Source organism: Calypte anna, chromosome 1 (genome assembly GCF_003957555.1).
Source record: "Calypte anna isolate BGI_N300 chromosome 1, bCalAnn1_v1.p, whole genome shotgun sequence".
Lineage (NCBI taxonomy): Eukaryota > Metazoa > Chordata > Aves > Apodiformes > Trochilidae > Calypte > Calypte anna.
This window is the reverse complement of record NC_044244.1, coordinates 82,463,858-82,482,627: the sequence shown is the minus strand read 5'-3', so window position 1 is coordinate 82,482,627 and position 18,770 is coordinate 82,463,858. Positions and strand designations below refer to the sequence as shown.

The 18,770-nt window shown below is 38.1% G+C and overlaps 1 protein-coding gene across 1 annotated transcript in view; it reads right to left on the bottom strand.

Moving 5' to 3' along the window:
• Nucleotides 1-13,148, bottom strand: part of F5 (coagulation factor V) — a 34,892-nt gene extending 21,744 nt beyond the window's left edge. Inside the window, 12 exon segments of the mRNA XM_008502636.2 lie at nt 228-330; nt 1,416-1,593; nt 3,371-3,536; nt 4,208-4,429; nt 5,388-5,531; nt 6,695-6,907; nt 8,810-8,932; nt 9,456-9,547; nt 12,693-13,018; nt 13,020-13,050; nt 13,052-13,100; nt 13,103-13,148. Of these exon segments, the coding sequence (XP_008500858.2) occupies nt 228-330; nt 1,416-1,593; nt 3,371-3,536; nt 4,208-4,429; nt 5,388-5,531; nt 6,695-6,907; nt 8,810-8,932; nt 9,456-9,547; nt 12,693-13,018; nt 13,020-13,050; nt 13,052-13,100; nt 13,103-13,148 (1,693 nt within the window).
• Between the last annotated feature and the right edge of the window lie 5,622 nt (nt 13,149-18,770).

The window sequence follows — 18,770 nt, the reverse complement described above, 5'->3', positions numbered from 1 at the left end:
CAAACAACAACAGAAAACTAAAAACTATACTTTGCAGGTGTAGACAAATACTTTGCATTTGTCTATACTTTGCTTCTCTATCAGGCAACACAACAGGTCAGCAGAGGTAGAGCACAGAACTGAGGCCTCTCAGTCATGCACATCCCTTGCCACAGCAATTCCTTCAAAGCAATAAAAACCTCCACAGCAGTTAGGGGTATGCAAAATGTAATTCACAAATTTCTTACTTCTGGGATCCAGAGGATAATCAGCTCCTTCTGCATCCTTTGAAAGTGTCACTCCATGGAAATAAATGCTGTAGGGTCGACTGGCTTTATTTTTGAACACAATCTATATTGACACATAAATGAAAAAAAGGGAATTTAGTACTCAGCAAAGCCTTGGTTGAATACAAAACAAAGCTTCAACTCCAGTAGAATTTGCCTGGTTTCAGCCCGAGAAGTGCTGAAAAGGAAAGGGGATGTCCTAAATATTGTTTGATAATATAAACCCACAGTCTAAATGCTGCTGGTACTCTGCTGCTGAGATCTGTAGAGCCCACTGACTGAAGTTCAGTTTCTTATACTTGGTCCCTGGAAAATCTAAGAGCACTTCCTCTTCCAGTTACTATGCACACACTACCTCAGGGAATATGAAGTTATTAACTAAAGTTCTTAAGAACTGTCAGTATGGAAGAAAAATTTTAACAGATTTAAAACCAAAACTTGTCCCACATTCCAAGATGCAAAGGGGATATGGGAGAAAAAGGCAAAATGTCCCTCCTATTCTTAATGAAACTTTGAAGCATGCCCCCTTCCCCCCTTCCCCCCCCCAAAAAAAACCCCAACAAATCCACCCCAAAAAAACCCCATGCTAAACTCAAATTCATAGTCATGGTGGAAATTAAAGATAATGAAGCTTTGTAATACATCATTAACTGACAACAGAAAGACAAGTGGATGTGACAGCAGCACAAGCTTGTAGTGCAAATGCTTTTAGTTTCATTTCATCACTTCATGAAAGAACACTTGACTACAAAAACTGAGTACTGTTGTCTAGAACAGACAGAAAAAATAACAGCATAAGGAATGAGAGGCTCATGATGCTTGGCCCCCCATCCAGTTACCCCTAGAAGTCCACCTAGGTATAGCTTTTTTTCATTTTGGACCAGTGTTGGCATATAAATATATTTTACAAAGAGTGTGAATGAGATGTGTTTATGTTGTAAAATAAAGCAGAGGCATGGTAATTATAGAGGGAATTCTGAAAAATGTAAGCTAAACACACTCACTTGTGATCATACCTTTTAGTAAGGCCAATATTTACAACTTTAGTTATAATTATTGAAAAAAAAACCATATATAACTAGTTCTTTTTAATCTCTGCTCAGAGAATTACACTATAGTATAAATAATTTCTGAATTTATGTTACTTACTTTGACTTTGTCATTGAGTTGAGCTCTAATAATAGGGCCCAAAATTCCAGTTTCCTTGGGACGAAGATTTTCCAGACGTTTGGTAAAGCTGGCATCAGTATATTGCCTAAAAACTGCTTTTTTATACTTTTTACCTATGAGATTTGAGAAGTTGTCCAAGTGCTGTGCTTTATAGTGTCTTAAAAATAAAGGAAAAGAAGACAAATTATCAACAAAACTTGAGTTATCGTAAGTGACATCTATTAGAATATAGAATTATTACCCAAGGAACTGATAGAAACCTGCCTGCTTGAAAAAAAAAAAAAGAATCCAAGCCCTAAATTAACCTAATGCTCTTCACCACAAATTCTAATGTAAATTAGGTAAGAAGCATCTTAGAATATCATTTGCATTTTCTTACAAATGACCCATTAGTATCAGTGTTTACATTCAATTTAATAGGGTATACATGCAAGAAAAAAAGCCAGGCTGAAGCAGCAGCAACATTTTCAAGATAAGATAGCAGAAACTACAGTTCTCCTTTTACAAAGACATAGCTGAGCACAGAAAAAATACACAACTTGTTTTACAGTAGGAAAGACTGTAGGACACAGAATCCTAATCACAGTCAAGCACTACACAAAAAGCAGTAATACACTAAGGTTTCAAACCACTAAAATTGCTAATGCTGAAAGCAAAACTAGAATAAATACTAAGAAGTACACAGTAAAATGTCTGTCCTTGTCACTTTCACTTCAAAGAGGTTACTGAACAGGAATAAACTGCAATTTTGAACAAAGAAAGAAAAAAACAGAGCACTGAGGTGGTTTGGCAATGGCATGTAACCAGCTAGGAAAGATATGAAACTTTGCACCATGCAGTCCAAGAGCAAGTAATAAGGGAAGCAAATAATACCAAAGAAGTAAGGAATACTTAGAGTTATGTGAACACAATATTCTAAGGAGGTATGTGAAACTATAAACCCATACATAGTAAGGAATTTGTCTGGTTCCTCAAAGGTTCTTACAAATACCAGCCTCTAAAGCCACAAGTGCTGTAGCAGTGGAAAACTGAGGGATGGCAAATTTAACTTTACAGTGCACTGGCATCAATGTGTTCTATGACCTCATGTGTGTTACAGAACTCCTTTTAGTTACCTTAAGTCTAACAAAATAGCCCAATATGCTTCCTTATAAGAACTTCTGCTACATCTACACTGGTGCCATGCAAAGATCATTTATAGTGAGACCTCTTTTTCTCCCATTCCATAAATACTGTACTGAACTTCTAAACACTTTTACTCTCCAGAAATATTTTCTCCCTCCCTTTCGCTTCCTCTTAAGAACTGTTTATTTCAGCAGCTCAAGTTGAAAAAAAAACTTTTCAGAAAATTGGCTTGTATGCTACTTAAGGCATTTCATAAGTCCTCTTCATGTTTTGGGCTCCTCATTAGGGGCAAAAGAAGGTGTCCACTTCTGTGGTACTCAGCAAAAAAAATCCTTTGACAGACTGGTGAGAGTCCAGTGGAGTACTACCACAGTGTTTTGGGTGCTAGAACACATGACAAGAGCAAAATCTCAGTTTACTCAGTTGTAAGAAGACACAGCTAAGGAAACATTTATTTTTATCTTCGACTATCAAATGGGAGACTATAGGGAAAACAGAACCAGACTTGTCCCAGAATTGCACAGTGAAGAGATAAGACACAATGGACACAAGCTGCAACATGATAAGGTATAAGGCAAAACTTTTTCATTGTGAGACTGCAAAAGTGACCAGAGAAGATGAGAAGTCTCCATCTTTGGAGACAAAAAAAAAAAACACTCAAGTGGATAAGGCCCTTGCAGGGGTGTTATGAAACTCTGCAGTTGGGTCCAACTTTGCTGTTGGATTCCCAGAGGTACTCTCCAACCTGAATTATTCTGTGATTTTGTTATTCTGTGATTCCATATTATGTTGACAAAGTATTATTTTACCTGTCAAGGCTTTCTGGAATATTTGGGGCATAATCCCAAGTAACTTCTTCTGCAGCAATGAAATATTCCCAGTTTTTGACCATAAGGCGTTCTTTATAGGAAAGATGATTCTTCTTCACCTCTTTGTCCCCACAGTCTCTTACAGTGAGGTAACCATGCATTCCAGCTAATTGAGAAGAAACAGGACCATGGTGATTTGCCATTTTATGAACCTTTACCATTTCATATGCATTCCTTATTTCTTTATCTTAGGCTGTCAGAAAGCATTGGTCCACCTGATTGTCATCTTTTCATGCCTGAAAAGCCTGCATCCATGTAGCAGGCTGGTAGCCGTCCAAGGAGTCCAATAAGATAAAATAAAAGTTCTCTCATAGAAAGATTTTTTGTTGGTTTTTGTTTGTTCAGATTTTTTGATTGGTTGTTTAGTTGGTTTTGCTTTCAAAACATGTCTTCCATCTCTTTAAGAGAAACATTTCTCTCTTCTTTAAACAGAATTCTGATTATGGCTGAGAGATACCCACTTTAAAATTATGAACAGCAAATAGTTAAATCAGACTGTGACCCTTAGTGGAAAATGCTCAGCTTCTGAGGAAACAGATGTCTCCTTACTAATTTTATAATGGTGCTTAGCTGAGCTGCACACAGCAGTAAAGCTGCAGATAAGAACACCTTTTAGTTCATTCCACAGGATGCCTAGTGGATTCTCCAGTGGTTTCTCAGTGAAATGGCAACTATCTGAAAAACTGACTGTGACACAACAAAACAGTAGTAGCCCTTTGGGACATAAAGATGAGTAGGACAACTCTACATTTACCTAACAAATAGATGTTTCCTTACCTTGCAGGTGCTTTTGGACAAGAGAAGATATCAGCCACCTCCCTTCCTGACTCACTGTCATGTTTACTGTGGCTGCTGCTCCTCCCACTAGGTTAACAGTAGAAATTCGGCGATGTCTTTGCTCCATGGACTGCCCATTGATGTGAACTGAGAAAATTTCTGGCTTGGAACTCATTCCTATCAAATGCCAGCTAATGTTGTCATATGCACAAGCCTCCAAATCTGAAAGACAAATGAGAGCAGGGTCCAGAAGGGCAAATCATGCAAGCTCCCTGTGCCCACTAGGGCTCGAAGTGAAAGTTCACTCAAAATACTAAAAATCTTCTCTGACTCCTGTGATAAGTGTTTGCAACAAGAGGAAGTTTTACAAGCTTGTAAACTGAATGGATACCAAAGTCCTGTACTTCAGTGAAAGACAGGTGTGTAAATTTTACAGGTAAGTGACAACCTGACTGAAGCTGTGAAAGAATGAAGAAAAAAGAGAAAAAGTAGCCTCTTATGGAAAGCTCTTTTGGACTTGTCTGGGGGAAGAAAGGAGGAAAAAAGGAGAGGAGGAAAAAAGGAGAGGAGGAAAAAAGGAGAGGAGGAAAAAAGGAGAGGAGGAAAAAAGACAATGATCCAATCTAAATACTGTGGTTGTATCTAGTGACAGTAACTACCTTATCCAAGATTTATTTTCTCCAATATTTATTTAAAAAACCTTAACTTAGACAGTCTTTACATTTGTTCAATGGACTAAACAGAGATATGAAAGCTGTTCCTTAGGTGAGTAAGGGGAAAACACTAGCAACAGAACAGTCCCATTACCACCTTCCTAGTCCTCCCATTTAATTGTATAATTTAATGTTAGCTTACTTCCCGCTTCCAGGAATTCTATGCTGGAAAACCAGCATTTCACTTAATGACATCACTCTCTCCCCATCAGCTGAGTGAAAAAATGATGCAATAAACCTGTAGTAAACCTGTTCTTTGAGTAGACAATCTTGTTGTTCTGATCAGCAATATGGCATTGCTTCCAGCAGCACAGCATCTCTTCCAGAATTTAGACACTCACAGAGGCATACTATAAAAGGCTGTATCCCATTCCTCCCCATTCCTGTTCTCTTGCATAAAAAGCTAACAAAGGAAATATTCAGCCTTCAGTGATGTTAATTTCACTTCACATAAACCTGAACAGTACCTGGTAATGTTCCATTAATATAGCCATTAATCGTGTACTTGACTGATGCTGATCTTTGCCAACTCTTGTTTTCATCAAACACACCAAACATCAGGACATACTCCCTGTCAAAGAGTTTCTGTGACCCATCCTCATTTAGGCTTCCTGTAAAGGAGAAACAACAGGTCTTAATTTAAAGCAGAAGTACTAAGAGTTTTCACATCTATGTTGGCATTACTGTGTATTTAATGAGCTTGCTTCTTCTGTCAGAACATACTTGTACCAAAACAGCACTTCAAGAATGCTTATAAAGTGATTTTATTTCTGAAAGTACGTTTGGATTGAGTAACCATGAAACCAAAAGTCTGTAGCTTCCCAGAGGAGATTATACAACAAATTCTTATTTTGCTTTTTTGCAATTTTGCTTTTTTCATGGGCTCTGGCAGTCAAAACACTGTGGTAGCCCTCCACTGGACTCTCACCAGTGTGTCAAGGACTTTTTGCTGAGGACCCCAAAACCAGACACCTTCTTTTGCCTCTAATGAGGAGCCCAAAACATGAAGATAACTTACCCATATGCAGATCCAAGAGGATCAAGCTAAATAACTCAGAGCATTCATTAAAAGGATATATGTAAAGATTTAAGAGACCAGCAAGTAGCTTAAGTAGCTTACACAAGTAGCTGTTTCCAACTTCCCTCATATCTGTGGCATGTACCTAGCAGTTATAGACAAGTCCTACACAATGCCAGTTCATATTAAATGGAGATGGAATCCTATGACTTAAACTGTTAAAATATCAAGTCCCTGATGCCATGCAAGGCAATTTTTGAAGACTTCTAATCTGTTCAAATGTGGCCAATTTTCAAATGACTAGCAAAAGACACTACTCTGCAATTTCAAGTCCTTATTACAAGGGAGAAAGTGCTACTGCCTCTTGATCAGACAGCTTTCAAAGGCATAAGTAAAACAATTATTTCATGCACTACTCTCAGGAATGTGTGACCTGTTTTGAATGAACTTTAGAAATATCTATTCAAAGACAGGAAATTTGAGGTCATGTAAATAGCAGTTAAGGAAATGAAAATGCAGCCAGTACAGGAAAATGTATCTCTTAATAGCACTTTCTGTCCATCTTAAAAGATCAATCTGCACAAAAGCTGGCATTTAAGAATTTTAGCACTTAAAGGAAAGATGTTGAAAACTATTTTACATTGCACGTAAAGATGTGAAAAGGAAAATAATGTATCTTCCCTCATTATCATACAAACAACTTTATCAAGAAATGAAATTATATTACCTTATAGTAATCTTAAAGCATTTCATTACCTTTCTTACAGATAAGCAGTGCTCCAATCAGACCAGAATTAAAATCCATTGCCATGTTTTCATGAGAATAATATGCATAAGTTAGACAAGGAAGGTCAGCTTCTCTTGGACCAACTTCTTCTGTTATATCCCACATATATGTGTAGACCTGGCCTGGAATTATAGCATCATCTTGTTTTTCTGCAGATGATGTTCTGTCATCATACAGGGAGCCTGCCGAGAAAAGTGTCAGAAGGGTGCCATGAAGACAAAGAGCAATTAAAGCATCCGGAATATCCTCCTACAGTAAATTCCAAAAGCCTGGTTGCTTTTTTTTTTTTTGCCTACATGGTACTTCAGCTCCAACAAGATAACTCATAATTTCACTCACATTATGAAGAGTAGCATAAGGGAGAGTAGCTATTTCATCACCCTGCTTCTTACAGAATAAAGATATCCTAGAGAAGCTGTCACCCCAAAAAGGTGGGGCTCTTCAACAGTCTGACTAGGGTTAGGAGTTCAGTCAAGTTGGGAGCTGGTCACAAGCGGTGCACTCCAGGACTCAGGACTGGGATCACTCCTATTCACAAGCTTTCTCAGTTACCTTGTAACATGGGGATAGAGTGTACTCTCAGCAAATTTGCAGATGACACCAAATTGTGCAGGAGTGTTGATCCACCTGAGGGTAGAAAGGCTCTACAGAGGGACCTGGACAGACTGGATTGATGGGCTGATGCCAACTGTATGAGCTTTAACAAGACCAAGTGTCAGGTGCTGCACTTCAGCCACAAAAGCCCCAGGCAATGCTCCAGGCTTGGGGAAGAGTGGCTGGAAAGCTGCCCAGCAGAAAGGGACCAGAAAAGGACCAAGGTCTTGATTGGCAGGTGGCTGAATATGAGCCAGCAGTGTGCCCAGGTGGCCAAGGCCAACAGCATCCAGGCCTGCATCAGGAATAGTGTGGCCAGAGGAGTAGGGAAGCCATCGTGCCCCTCTGCACTGGTGAGGCCACACCTCAGGGACTGTGTTTAGATCTAGGCCTCTCACTACCATGAGGACACGGAGCTGCCGGAGCATTGTCTGGAGAAGAGCAACAAAGCTGCTGAGGGGTCTGTAGCACAAGTCTCACAAGCAGTGACTGAGGGAACTGAGGTTGTTTATCCTGAAAAAGAAGAAACTGAGGGAAGCCTTTATTGCTCTCTACAGCTACCTGAAGGAGGTCGTAGTGATGGAGGTGTCAGTCTCTCCTCACTAGTTACTAGCAATAGGACAAAGGAAATGGCGCCAGGGGAAGTTTAGGTTGGACATCAGGAGAAACTTCTTTACAGAAAGGATTTTCAAGCACTGGAACAGGCTGCTCAGGGAAGTGGCTTAGGAAACAGTTTTTCACTGACAGGGCCGTCAGGCATTGGAATGGCCTGAGCAGGACAGTGGTGGAGTCACCATCCATGGAGGCACTTAAAAGGTGTTTGGACCTGGCCCTTAGGGACATGGTTTAGTAGTTAGATTGTGGTGTTGGTCAAAGGTTGGACTGGATGATCTTGGAGGTCTCTTCCAACCTACACATTCTGTGATTCTGTGGTTGACTCACCATCCCTGATTGTGTTTAAAATTGTGTAGATACAGTGGGATGGTAGAGCTAGGTTAACAGTGTTAGGTTAAAGGTGAGACTGGATGAGTTCCTTTCCAACAAGAACAATTTTATGATTCTATAACTTACCAATAATGCCTTGCTGTACACTACTGCAAGAAATACATATATTCTTAAATACAATAATTATTAAATATTCTGTATTTGAGAATTTATGTGTCCTGATATAAAATATTTTGCAATTACATGGCAGTTGGACCAGATGATCTCCAGGGGTGCCTTCTAATCGCAATTACTCTGTAATTCTGCAAAACAGTACTAGCACACAGGCTGCCAGTCAAGAAACTGTGCATGTCAGATGACATTCATATTCCTAGTGTTATACCAATGAACAAGAAAGGAGCTAGCTATGGGTCTGAAGTTTTAACCCAGGAACAAAAAATATTTGTGTTACACACCTCCTCAGACATTGGTCTGGGCCTCTCTCAATATTTCATGCCGTAGTCTGTAAGTATATGAACAAAACATGGAGTTTTTATACTACTTACCTTCTACATTTTTGCTGTACACTAAGCCTTGAGGATGAATACTGACTGGCTTGTCAGCCATGTTCTTAAGGTGAACCACTAAAGTATCTCCCACTTCAGCGCGCAGAGTTGGTCCCAGAAGTCCTGTAGTTATTCAAGAAAGAGGAACATGGGATCAAAACAGTATGTTTAGTTAAACAGAGTTCTCTTGCCCCTTAGGGAATATGAGTTCTCAAAGTAAAAGTTGCAAAATTAATGTAGGCAGATAATGTGAAACTGCTGCAATGAAGATTTCCCTGCAAAAGGGCACATGGGGATTTAATATCTGATCAGTCGGGAAAGTTGTATCTGGAAACTAGCATTTAATTGCAGGAAAACAGTAAATTCAGGGTTAAAAAAAGTTATTTCCAGATATAGCAAACTTATCAGAAGGTTTGTGTTTTCCTTCCCTTTTCCTTCCCTTTCCCCTTCTTCTTCCTTTCCCTTTCCCTTTTCTGTCCTTTTCCTTTCCCTTTCCTTTCCCTTTCCTTTTCCTTTCCCATTCCCTTTCCCTTCCCTTTCTTTTCTTTTCTTTTCAATGGATACATAGCTACAAGCTTGCTTAGCTTGTTTGTGGCTTAACAATGACCAACAAACAAAATACTCAGAACATTTATTCCCTGTTTACCTGCAAATGCATTTGCTGGTTTTTCTTTTTTAAAATCCACTTCATATTCTCTGTAAGAAATTTTCTTAAACACAGGATCTGAATGTTCCAGTCTGAAACCAAGAGTTAGAAAAAAAATAAAAGGACAAAGATTCCCAGAGATGCCATTGCTGCTTAGTGGATACCTCAAAATTAATCCCAGAATTATATTTAATCACTTGCAGAGTTTACTGAAGTCCAACTCTTTGTAGTGTCTTTTCCTCTCTGTCTTATTCTATTGAACCTATGATGTTCCTGAGTTAGGCTGTTGACATTCAACTGCAGAACCAGCAGAGTTTACACCCAGATTTGCTAGTAGTTTCTATAGGTCCTTCTAATTCTGTGATTATGCCTGTTTTTAACATTTAAGACACAGTGGAATATGTATTGGCTATGCTTGACCTAGAAAGAACATGAAAACATAGTGAAATAAATCTGATTTTCTCTTTACTGAGCCCCAATACTTGAACTTTAAGACTCCCCAAAAGAATTTGACAACAGCATTAGCAGTAATCTCCTGTAGCAGCAGACATTGGAGGCAGGCACAAAACTGTTCCCCCACAACAACTAAGGATGTCACAGCAAGTAAAACCATTGCTTTTTGAGAAATATTGCAAGTGTTTTTAATCTTATTATGTAAATGATTCAGGCATTGGGCAAACCACACACTGTTGTCTTAGAAAATATTTAGGTAAGTGGAAGGAAATGAGCACACAATACTTCTGAAATGGCACTAACAATGAGAAGGGGACTGGAGGAATAACAGCCTCTATTTAGTTTCACCTCTATTGAATTTCTTATAGTATGTGTTAGGACTGGATCCAACAGTAATTCCACTTGGGTTTTTTTGTAATGCTGTTTCAGGGCACATGTGATGGCAGGGAGCTGACAGGCTGCTCAGGCACAGAGAGGCTGGGCAGAGGTAGCAGTGAGCTTGCTTCAGTGACACCCAGGGTCCATAAGGGGGAGATCTCTTCGTAGAGAACTGTTGTAAATGACTCTGTGATACCCTCTCACAGCAAGGGAGTCAGGTAGAAGCAGTTTGTGTTTATATTCCTGCCCCTCTCTTTAAAAAGCTACTAATAAAATTTAGTTTCATTCTTTTAAGGAGGAGAGCATGGTCCATAACCTTCATTGAAAAGTGTTGCCCTAATTCAGCCATGTTCAACAGAATATGCACATAAGACTACAGAGTGGATGAGGAAATTTGTCAGCTAAGCTAAAAGGAACAAACTACATAGCTTACCAACATTTCATAGACCTCAGACTATGCAAGCAGTCTGTTTTCATAACTTTTGGCAATGGCAGAAGCATTTGCCCAGGTATTACATTTTTACTTTGCTCTGAAGTGTCTTGTTGACAGTAACAAATCTCTACAGAGAGATGACTGACACTCAGAGAACTGTCCTTTTCTAGTCTGTATGATTGGAAAATTAAGGAAACAGTTAAAGAGCCCCTCTCCAGCCTCTCTATTAAGTTACTTAGAAGCAAAAGGAGCAAAAATATCAGATTCTTACACAGTATTTAAACATATTTAAACATTCAGCTTCTACTGAAATCAAAGCCTGCTATATGCCCAAATGCCTTTGGGATCCAAGCCATTATGCTATTCTTGGTGAGTATCTTTGGGTTTTGGTGGGTTTTTTTTTGTTTTGTTTTGTTTGGTTTTTTTTTTTTGTTGTTGTTGTTGGTTTTTTTGTTTGTTTTTTGTTTTTTGTTTTTTTTTGTTTTTTGTTTTTTTTGTTTTTTTTGTTTTCTTGTTTTTTTTTTGTTTATTTTGTGGGGGTTTTTGTTTTGGTTTGGTTTTTTTGTTTTGGTTTGGTTTTTTGTTTTGGTTGGGATTTTTTGAGTTACATTTCTATAGGCTCCACAAAATTAATCAGATCTATTCAGGATGTGACTTACTCTAAATACTTATGCAAGATAGGCAGCATGTATGAAGAACTCCTAGCTACTCACAGAGTATTTCAGCTGAGGTTTGAGGTAGCCTTCTGGGTTTCTAACTGCATGAAAACATTCTATCCAAAATGTCACATTTAAGAAAACAGCAGTTGATGCTTATATTGATGCAGTCAGAGCAGATAAGTTCCAGCTACTAAATTCACATATCCAGATCAATATTTAAATGACATTTAGTTTCATATTCCTATATTTAAATTCTATATTATTATATTTAAAAGTCCAGTTTGCCATTGTATTTATATCAATTGTATTAAACTTCCAAGGGGAGTTTTAGATATCAGAGAAACTTTGCTTGAATTAAGTATTGAAAAAAGGATATTTAGAAAGTCTAAATCTGAACTGGAAGTGTCCTTTCCATAACATCCAGAAATGCAATATATATATTAAAAAAATTTTTTAAAAAATCACTAAATAAACAAAATAACAAACCATCTACCAATATTAAAAATATAGTAATAATGTAGGAGAACAAGTAATTTGTGCCATTTCATGCCACCTTATGAACAAATACAAAACTGTGTATGGTTTCTGTAGTGAGCACAGCATAAAAGTGAAGTGTAATTTAAATGGAATTCTAAAATCCATCCAAGTTTTGCCATCTGTAGCACTGCGCTTGCAGTATTTATAGAGCTAAGGGTAATAATGGTAAGCAATGCAAATAAAATAATTTGTATACTTGACTGATATAAAAAAAAAAAGGAAATTAATGAAGTATGGCAATGCTTAAATCCTACAACCTTTACTCGGCAGAACTCAGGATGAACATTTCACAAAAACTACTGAATAACTAAGAAACAACATAGCTGGTTCCAAAGTTCATCAGGGTCTGATTTAAGTGAAAGTGATAGCATGCAAATTGGAACACCTTTATTCCCTCAGCAAATTCTAAAGTCTGAAGGTTTCCAAAATCTTACTAAGCCATGGCTCAACTTAAAATTACTCAAAATCCACATAACTGAAATAATTAGATTAAAACAAACCCCAAACAACAAACATCATCTGACACAACATGTTAAAAGCAAGCCTTGGAATATATTTAACAAAAGTGCTTTGAAAACAGAAATAATTCTATCCAATGAAATAAATAAAAGGAAACTTTTAATACTTCACTGGCTCCAGTTCAGATCATGCTTTTTAAACTCACACAAATTCCTCTGAGCTCAATCAGGTTTAAAGTGCTCTAAAATTCCACGGGAGACATAAAACTTTCAGGTCACAAGAGAGGACTTGTGTCATCCTTGTTATCCTTGTTATTACCTGGACTTTTCCTCAGATTCCGGTCTGTAGGTCCAGCTAGTGATCTGAGCAGCTATATAGTATTCCCTGACCTTCACAGCTCCCACCATCTGGTTCTTTGAGTCTGGCCACCATGAACCAAGAAGAAGCAAGAGAACAAGACACATGCAGTGGAGTGTCATGGTACAGATGCCCGTCGATGCTCCTCTGGAAGACAAGGCAGGAACAGCTGCTTTTATTGCTGCTGCTGCTGCTCCTAACTTCCTCCCAGAAATGAAATAATTGTGATGCAAGAGGGCAACAGGATTTGCTATGTTCAGGTCATTGCTCTCCACCTCCTCCTCCCCTTACTGACAGGGATCCAACAGAGATAAAAACCTGTTTAAACTACCTTCATTTCCCTCCTCCACTTTACTGAGAGAGACAAGCACCAAGAAGCAGCAGCTTCAGTTCCAACAGACACTGTGTCTGGGTCATCGTCTACCAAAGCTGCAGGGTATCAGAGGCAGAAAACAATTATTTAGCTTACTTACAATTAGAGGATGTCTGACTCACATGGTTAAGAAGGGGACACATTTTGTCTTCCCAGAAAACAAAAACCCAGCACATGGCTGGCACTAATGGAAATTTCCCAATTAGATGTACATATCCTAAGAACTAATTCCAAGCTAGAAAGCAAAATGCTGCGGGATTAGGTGTGGGAACCAGAAGTGGATGCAGAGCTAAATCTAGTTCAAAACTGGTTCAGATCACCATACACTGCATAGCCCTAACAGTCAGTAACCTTTCCAAACATGTTGTCAGCTTCACTTTGGTTCTCACTACAGTCTCAAGTACCTCAGGTAATGGATAACTAATGGGCTTCTCAGTGGTCAGCCTGAAGGCTTGCTCATAGTCCCAGTTCATCTAATCTTGTCTTGATCAGGATTTGTTGACATTTATCTAAAGAGAAATGATTAGGAGAATACCTTCTAATTACCAATGCCAACTCTGTCACCAAGAATGCTTTCCTGCTTTTGCCAGCGCTGAGAAATTTGTCAAAACAAGAAAATTGTTGAGCCTGTTTCCCATTCACTGGGATTACTGGAAAAAAAAATTCCTACCTATTTTTTTCATGGACAGATCACAACTTTTTAAAAAACAGTTTGCTAAAGTTTTCATGAAAAAAAAAAATCAAAGTAATTCCACTCCAAATTTAGACAAAACAACCCCAACAACAAAAACAACCAACCAACCAACCCCCCTTCCCACAAAACCCACAAAAGACTATTCTACATTTCCATCAACTGCAGAATTGCCTAAGTAGCATCTTGATTATTTCTACCAAAATTATATGGTACCATAGGGTTTCAGAAAAGGTAAGGAAGATGTCTGGAAAAAAATTTATGAAGACCAATAGCTAAACACTCACCAAACCTGAATGCAATCATTATTGCTTTGATAGCATAACACAACAGATAACATGGAACAATTTCAAGCCAGAATACTGAAAATACCTCCTATTGATGTGCATAGAGTTAGTAACTTGTTTTCATGAGCTGCTTCGACGTGTATATTTTCTATGAAAGTGATTCAGAACCCAGACCCAAGCAACAGTTAGTTGGACCAGAATATGTGCACAGATATCAAAGAGAAAAATCTTAGGTACAGTCAAATAGTATTTAATAATGAATTATTTTTTAAATGAAATTTCTACTCTGGTCCCAATCTCACATCAGGATTTATTTTAATGTCGGTATTTAAGAATTTGCTAGTTGGTTTGAAAATGCCTACAATGCAGATATTATGAAAAAACAAAATCTCTGGGGAGATGAACAATTCTTTCCGTCAATCCAGAAAAGATGGAAAACAGCTGGTGCTGAAGTGGCTGGCACATTCTATTAAACCAAAACTATCTTCATTTTTAAGCTATCTCTCTGATCTCCAGGTCTTCAACAGTCATCCAGAACCACACAAAATATCATGCATCTATCAGAACAGACACCAGTTTGAGTTCATTACTCCTGTCATTCTGTTTAATGAAGTATCTGAATTTAAGTTTTCCATTATAGGTATGTTTCAAATACTTAGTTCTTCCCTGTAATGAAGAGACAAAATTTGGCAAACTAAAAATTAATATCCAGAATAACTTCTTAAAACCCTTTGCTTTGTGACTGTGAGTTGAGAATCAAAGCTGACATCAATTTAGTTACTTCTTTTATCTTTTTTTTTATGATTTGGAGGTTGTGTTGTTGAGATTCCTTAGTCAATGAAGTACCAATTCAAATGGTAAAAGGAATCAAAACGCATTACATCAGTGAAACAATTTCTGTAAGGGTGGATGATAATATTGATAAAAATGATACTCACATTAGACCTGACATACTCTCCACTGAGGTACACTGATGAGCATGTATTACCCTTCTTTCAGCCTTTAAGAAGTTCACTATTTGCTACTCCCTTGCTTTCTCCTCTTCCCACACCTCTTAGGATCAAAGTAATTCTTTTATATTTTTTTTGATTTATAGCATCACACTGTTGCCTCTAGGCTTCAGGAAGTTTTGCAGTGTTCTGAAAATCGTTATTAATAACCCAAAGATCTTGATCTACCAGACTATTAATTTCTAATACCTGCAAATACATCATTTGTGTGACATGGTGAAAGTCTAATACATCCACACAGTTTGTTTTTTTTCAGTTATCATTTGTTGCCTATAAGCTATTACAAGGAAAAGCAAAATGTAAAAGCACTGCACGAAGGAGTATTGGTCTGGTCCATACTAGCAAAACAATCTCTGCAGAGCAACAGACACTGTTATCCTTAAAATGAAGCTGTACTTTTGGAATGCACTGGTACTGAAGTGCCAAATGAAAACAAAGCATGGAAAAAGCAGCATAAACAATACTTTCTAACAGTAAAAGCAGGTCAGCATCTTCTGACCGGGGAATATTACTGTCTGTTCTGAGACCCAGAAATTATGGTCCTGATTCTTGTCACGTTACACGTGAAAACCTGCTGAAAGTGTATACTCACAGTACTGCCCTCTAAGGCTGACAGAAAACCTCTTCTGTTTAGCCAGAATAGCCTAGGCTGAGGCTGAGCAGTTTTAAGAGGCAGCACTTTAAAAGAGCTGTAAAGTTGTGATTTGCAACTTTCTGCCAACAGCAGATTAGGACTCACAACAAACTTGTTTCTTCTTCATCACAAAGGGTATCCTAAATGCTAGAAGGGAGCCACATCCTGATGGCTGCCATCAATTTTAACAATTGTACTGTAGTGACTGAGTGCAAGCTAGCATAGAGAGGTAAAAGTTGCAAAACAATTGCTGAACTAGTTGCTAATAAAGCCCTAACACAGATTCCTCTCTCTCATTCAAACACAAAAGTCTATGCATAATGGTCCAACAAGGCTACTCTGTATCATAGGGTGAAAAGATTCATAACAAGGAGTTAATTATTGATCAGCAGTGAACAGCTTCATTCTGAATGCAGGTAAAAGACAGGGGGGGCACTTACCAAAACAAGATCTTAGGCATAAATGAGAACAGAACCCACTGTATAAACATCTTCACTTCTGGAAGACATCACTAAAGGCAAGAAAAGTTAAATCTGTGAAATGCTCATTTAAAAAATGTAAAGTAGGCATACTACGACAAAAAACACGAGCAGGTAGAAAGAAGATGGCAGAGAAAATTAGGCTTTCAAACAACTTATTCAAAAAAGAAAACATAAGTGCATTTCATATTTGATGGCAGCCCACATAAAACAACATTCTTCGTAATTGTTAAAGGAAAACGAATCATGTAACTTGTGTGGTCATACACACCCCAAGGCAGTAAGACCAGGCAGGCTGGTCTGGCGATAAAGGCTTCAGAAGATATGATTTAAATCATGTTGATTTAAAGCTAAATATATTATTGTGTTCTAAATCTACTCTTTTCGCTAGGAGAAAAGCAAGTATCCTTTATTAGGACTGGCTGTTTCTCCAGGCAATCTGTTTGCCAAAACTATTTTGCACAGTAATGCTGAGAAACAATGAACAGTTGGAGAGAGAAAAAGAACTGTTTCCTATAATTTACTATATTCACTGTAATTCCTAATTTAACTATACTTTCTGAAATTATTGTTAGTTATAGTTAATTATAAATTAACTACAATTTTCTAAACTTATAAAATCTAATTCCAGTGGTTTAACAAATTTGTCTAAGATCACTGGCTTCTGGTCTGAAAAATTTTCATTTTAAGGAACAAAAAAGAGAAGATATCTTAGTTTCCTCTCTTCAAAGACAATAATGTCTGACTCAAAACTTTGGACTGATCTAAAAGCCTTTTTTTTTTTTAGTCCTGCATGCTTAATTTTTGCCAGAGTATTTTCCGTTCAACTCCCCACAGAATTTGTGTTCTACTAAGCCATGTTTGAGTTCTTTGTGTTCCAGTTTGCCTTCTGTAGCAAGACATTTCTTTATTTGCCCAGGCTTACAACTGATACACTGAACTGGACCAATTGCCCTCATGGTAAGTTCAGTCTAGCAGCATGTTCAACTTGGCTTTCTTCCTGTAGAGAATAAAAGTGGTAAAAATACCAGTGTCCACAACACTGTTAACCAGGTCATACAGGATTGCAAGAGTTCACATCTTTTTATGGAAGACTTTTATCTTTTTATCAGGAATCCTTGTGGGAACTAAAAGTGGATTATCAAAATAGTGAGCCTCTTAAGAAATAATTGTAAACATACCTACTTCCAACAATAGGTATGGTACTTCAAATGAATTAACTTCATTTATACAGTTGTATTTTCTACATCTAAGTGTCTTCTTAGAAAACAAAGTAGACTGAACAACTCATATAGTTGCTAGCAGACAAGGTTGTTTTCCATTAGGCATGTTGCAGCAAGAAACATGAAATCAGTAAAAGTTTTTAGCCTAAGACACTAAATTACATCCATCCCTACGGACTTAGCAAAACTCAGGTACATCTAAGGCATTCCAATTCTTGAGTAATGGATCAGGCTGTTAGCAAGCTGGTCAAACAACCTCCATTTTCCCACACCAAAAAATGCAGCCAGAGGAGGACAAAATTGAAATTCCACTCCCCTCATTCTTTAACGCTATTTCCACCCTTCATTATTTACAGCTTAGACTCTGATCAGACTTGTAAATACAGAGTGAATAAGACTAAATATAGAAGTGCACTTTCAAAATGTTGCTTGGAAGTTACTGCTTTGATGTTTTCTTCTATGTTTACTTTTTATGGGAAGCAAGTTTTTTTTCATGTTTTCAAAGTATTTCATTGAAATTGAGGATTAGGTATTTTAAGTCCAAGGTAGTTATTTTCAATCTCTGTAAGGTTGTACCCTTTACACCATAATCCATTCTCTGTGGAAAAATCCTAACACAGTGGAATCAAAACTTCACCAACATCTTCACTGCATGCAGCACCTGTAAACTAGAATGGACTCAAAGTCAAAGATCAAGAGGCTGAAATCTAGAAGCAAGAGTCACAAGTACTGCAAGATGTTCAGAAGGAACTCCGGCAAAGCAAGACTTCTCAGGAGATACTTTGATGCAGATGGTTATTTGAGACAACTATTGACCATACAGGTTGTCCTGGTTTGGGCCAGGATAAAGGTGGTTTTCTGTTTCTGTACTTTTGCTTTTAGCCAAGTCCCTTGTAAGTAGTTGCATTTGCTGAAATTAACAGCAAGTTTCTCATGCAGTGTATGTGCTTCTAGGACTGATAACACTTGATGTTTATAGTTACTGCTAGAGACTGGTATGCAGAGCCAAGGACACTGCTCAGCTCTGAGGAAAACATTTTACCGTCCAGGAGGACACAGAGGCCCCACCTGAGCCCTCCTTTGGGGAGGAACAGACAAGATAGATGCCAGAATTAACCAGAGTATTCCATCCCATATACGTCACACTCAGTATAAATTTGAGGCATCACGAGGGCCGAGCCAGATCTTTTCCTGATTTCCTGCTTCCCTTCCTTCACCCGGCATCCTGGAAGGATCCCGTCCGTTCATCTGCCTGTGGTCCTGATCCGTGCCAGCCCATATCTGTGTGTTCCTGCCTCCGGTTCCCGACTGCTGCCGACTCCAGGAGTCCTGCCTGGACTTT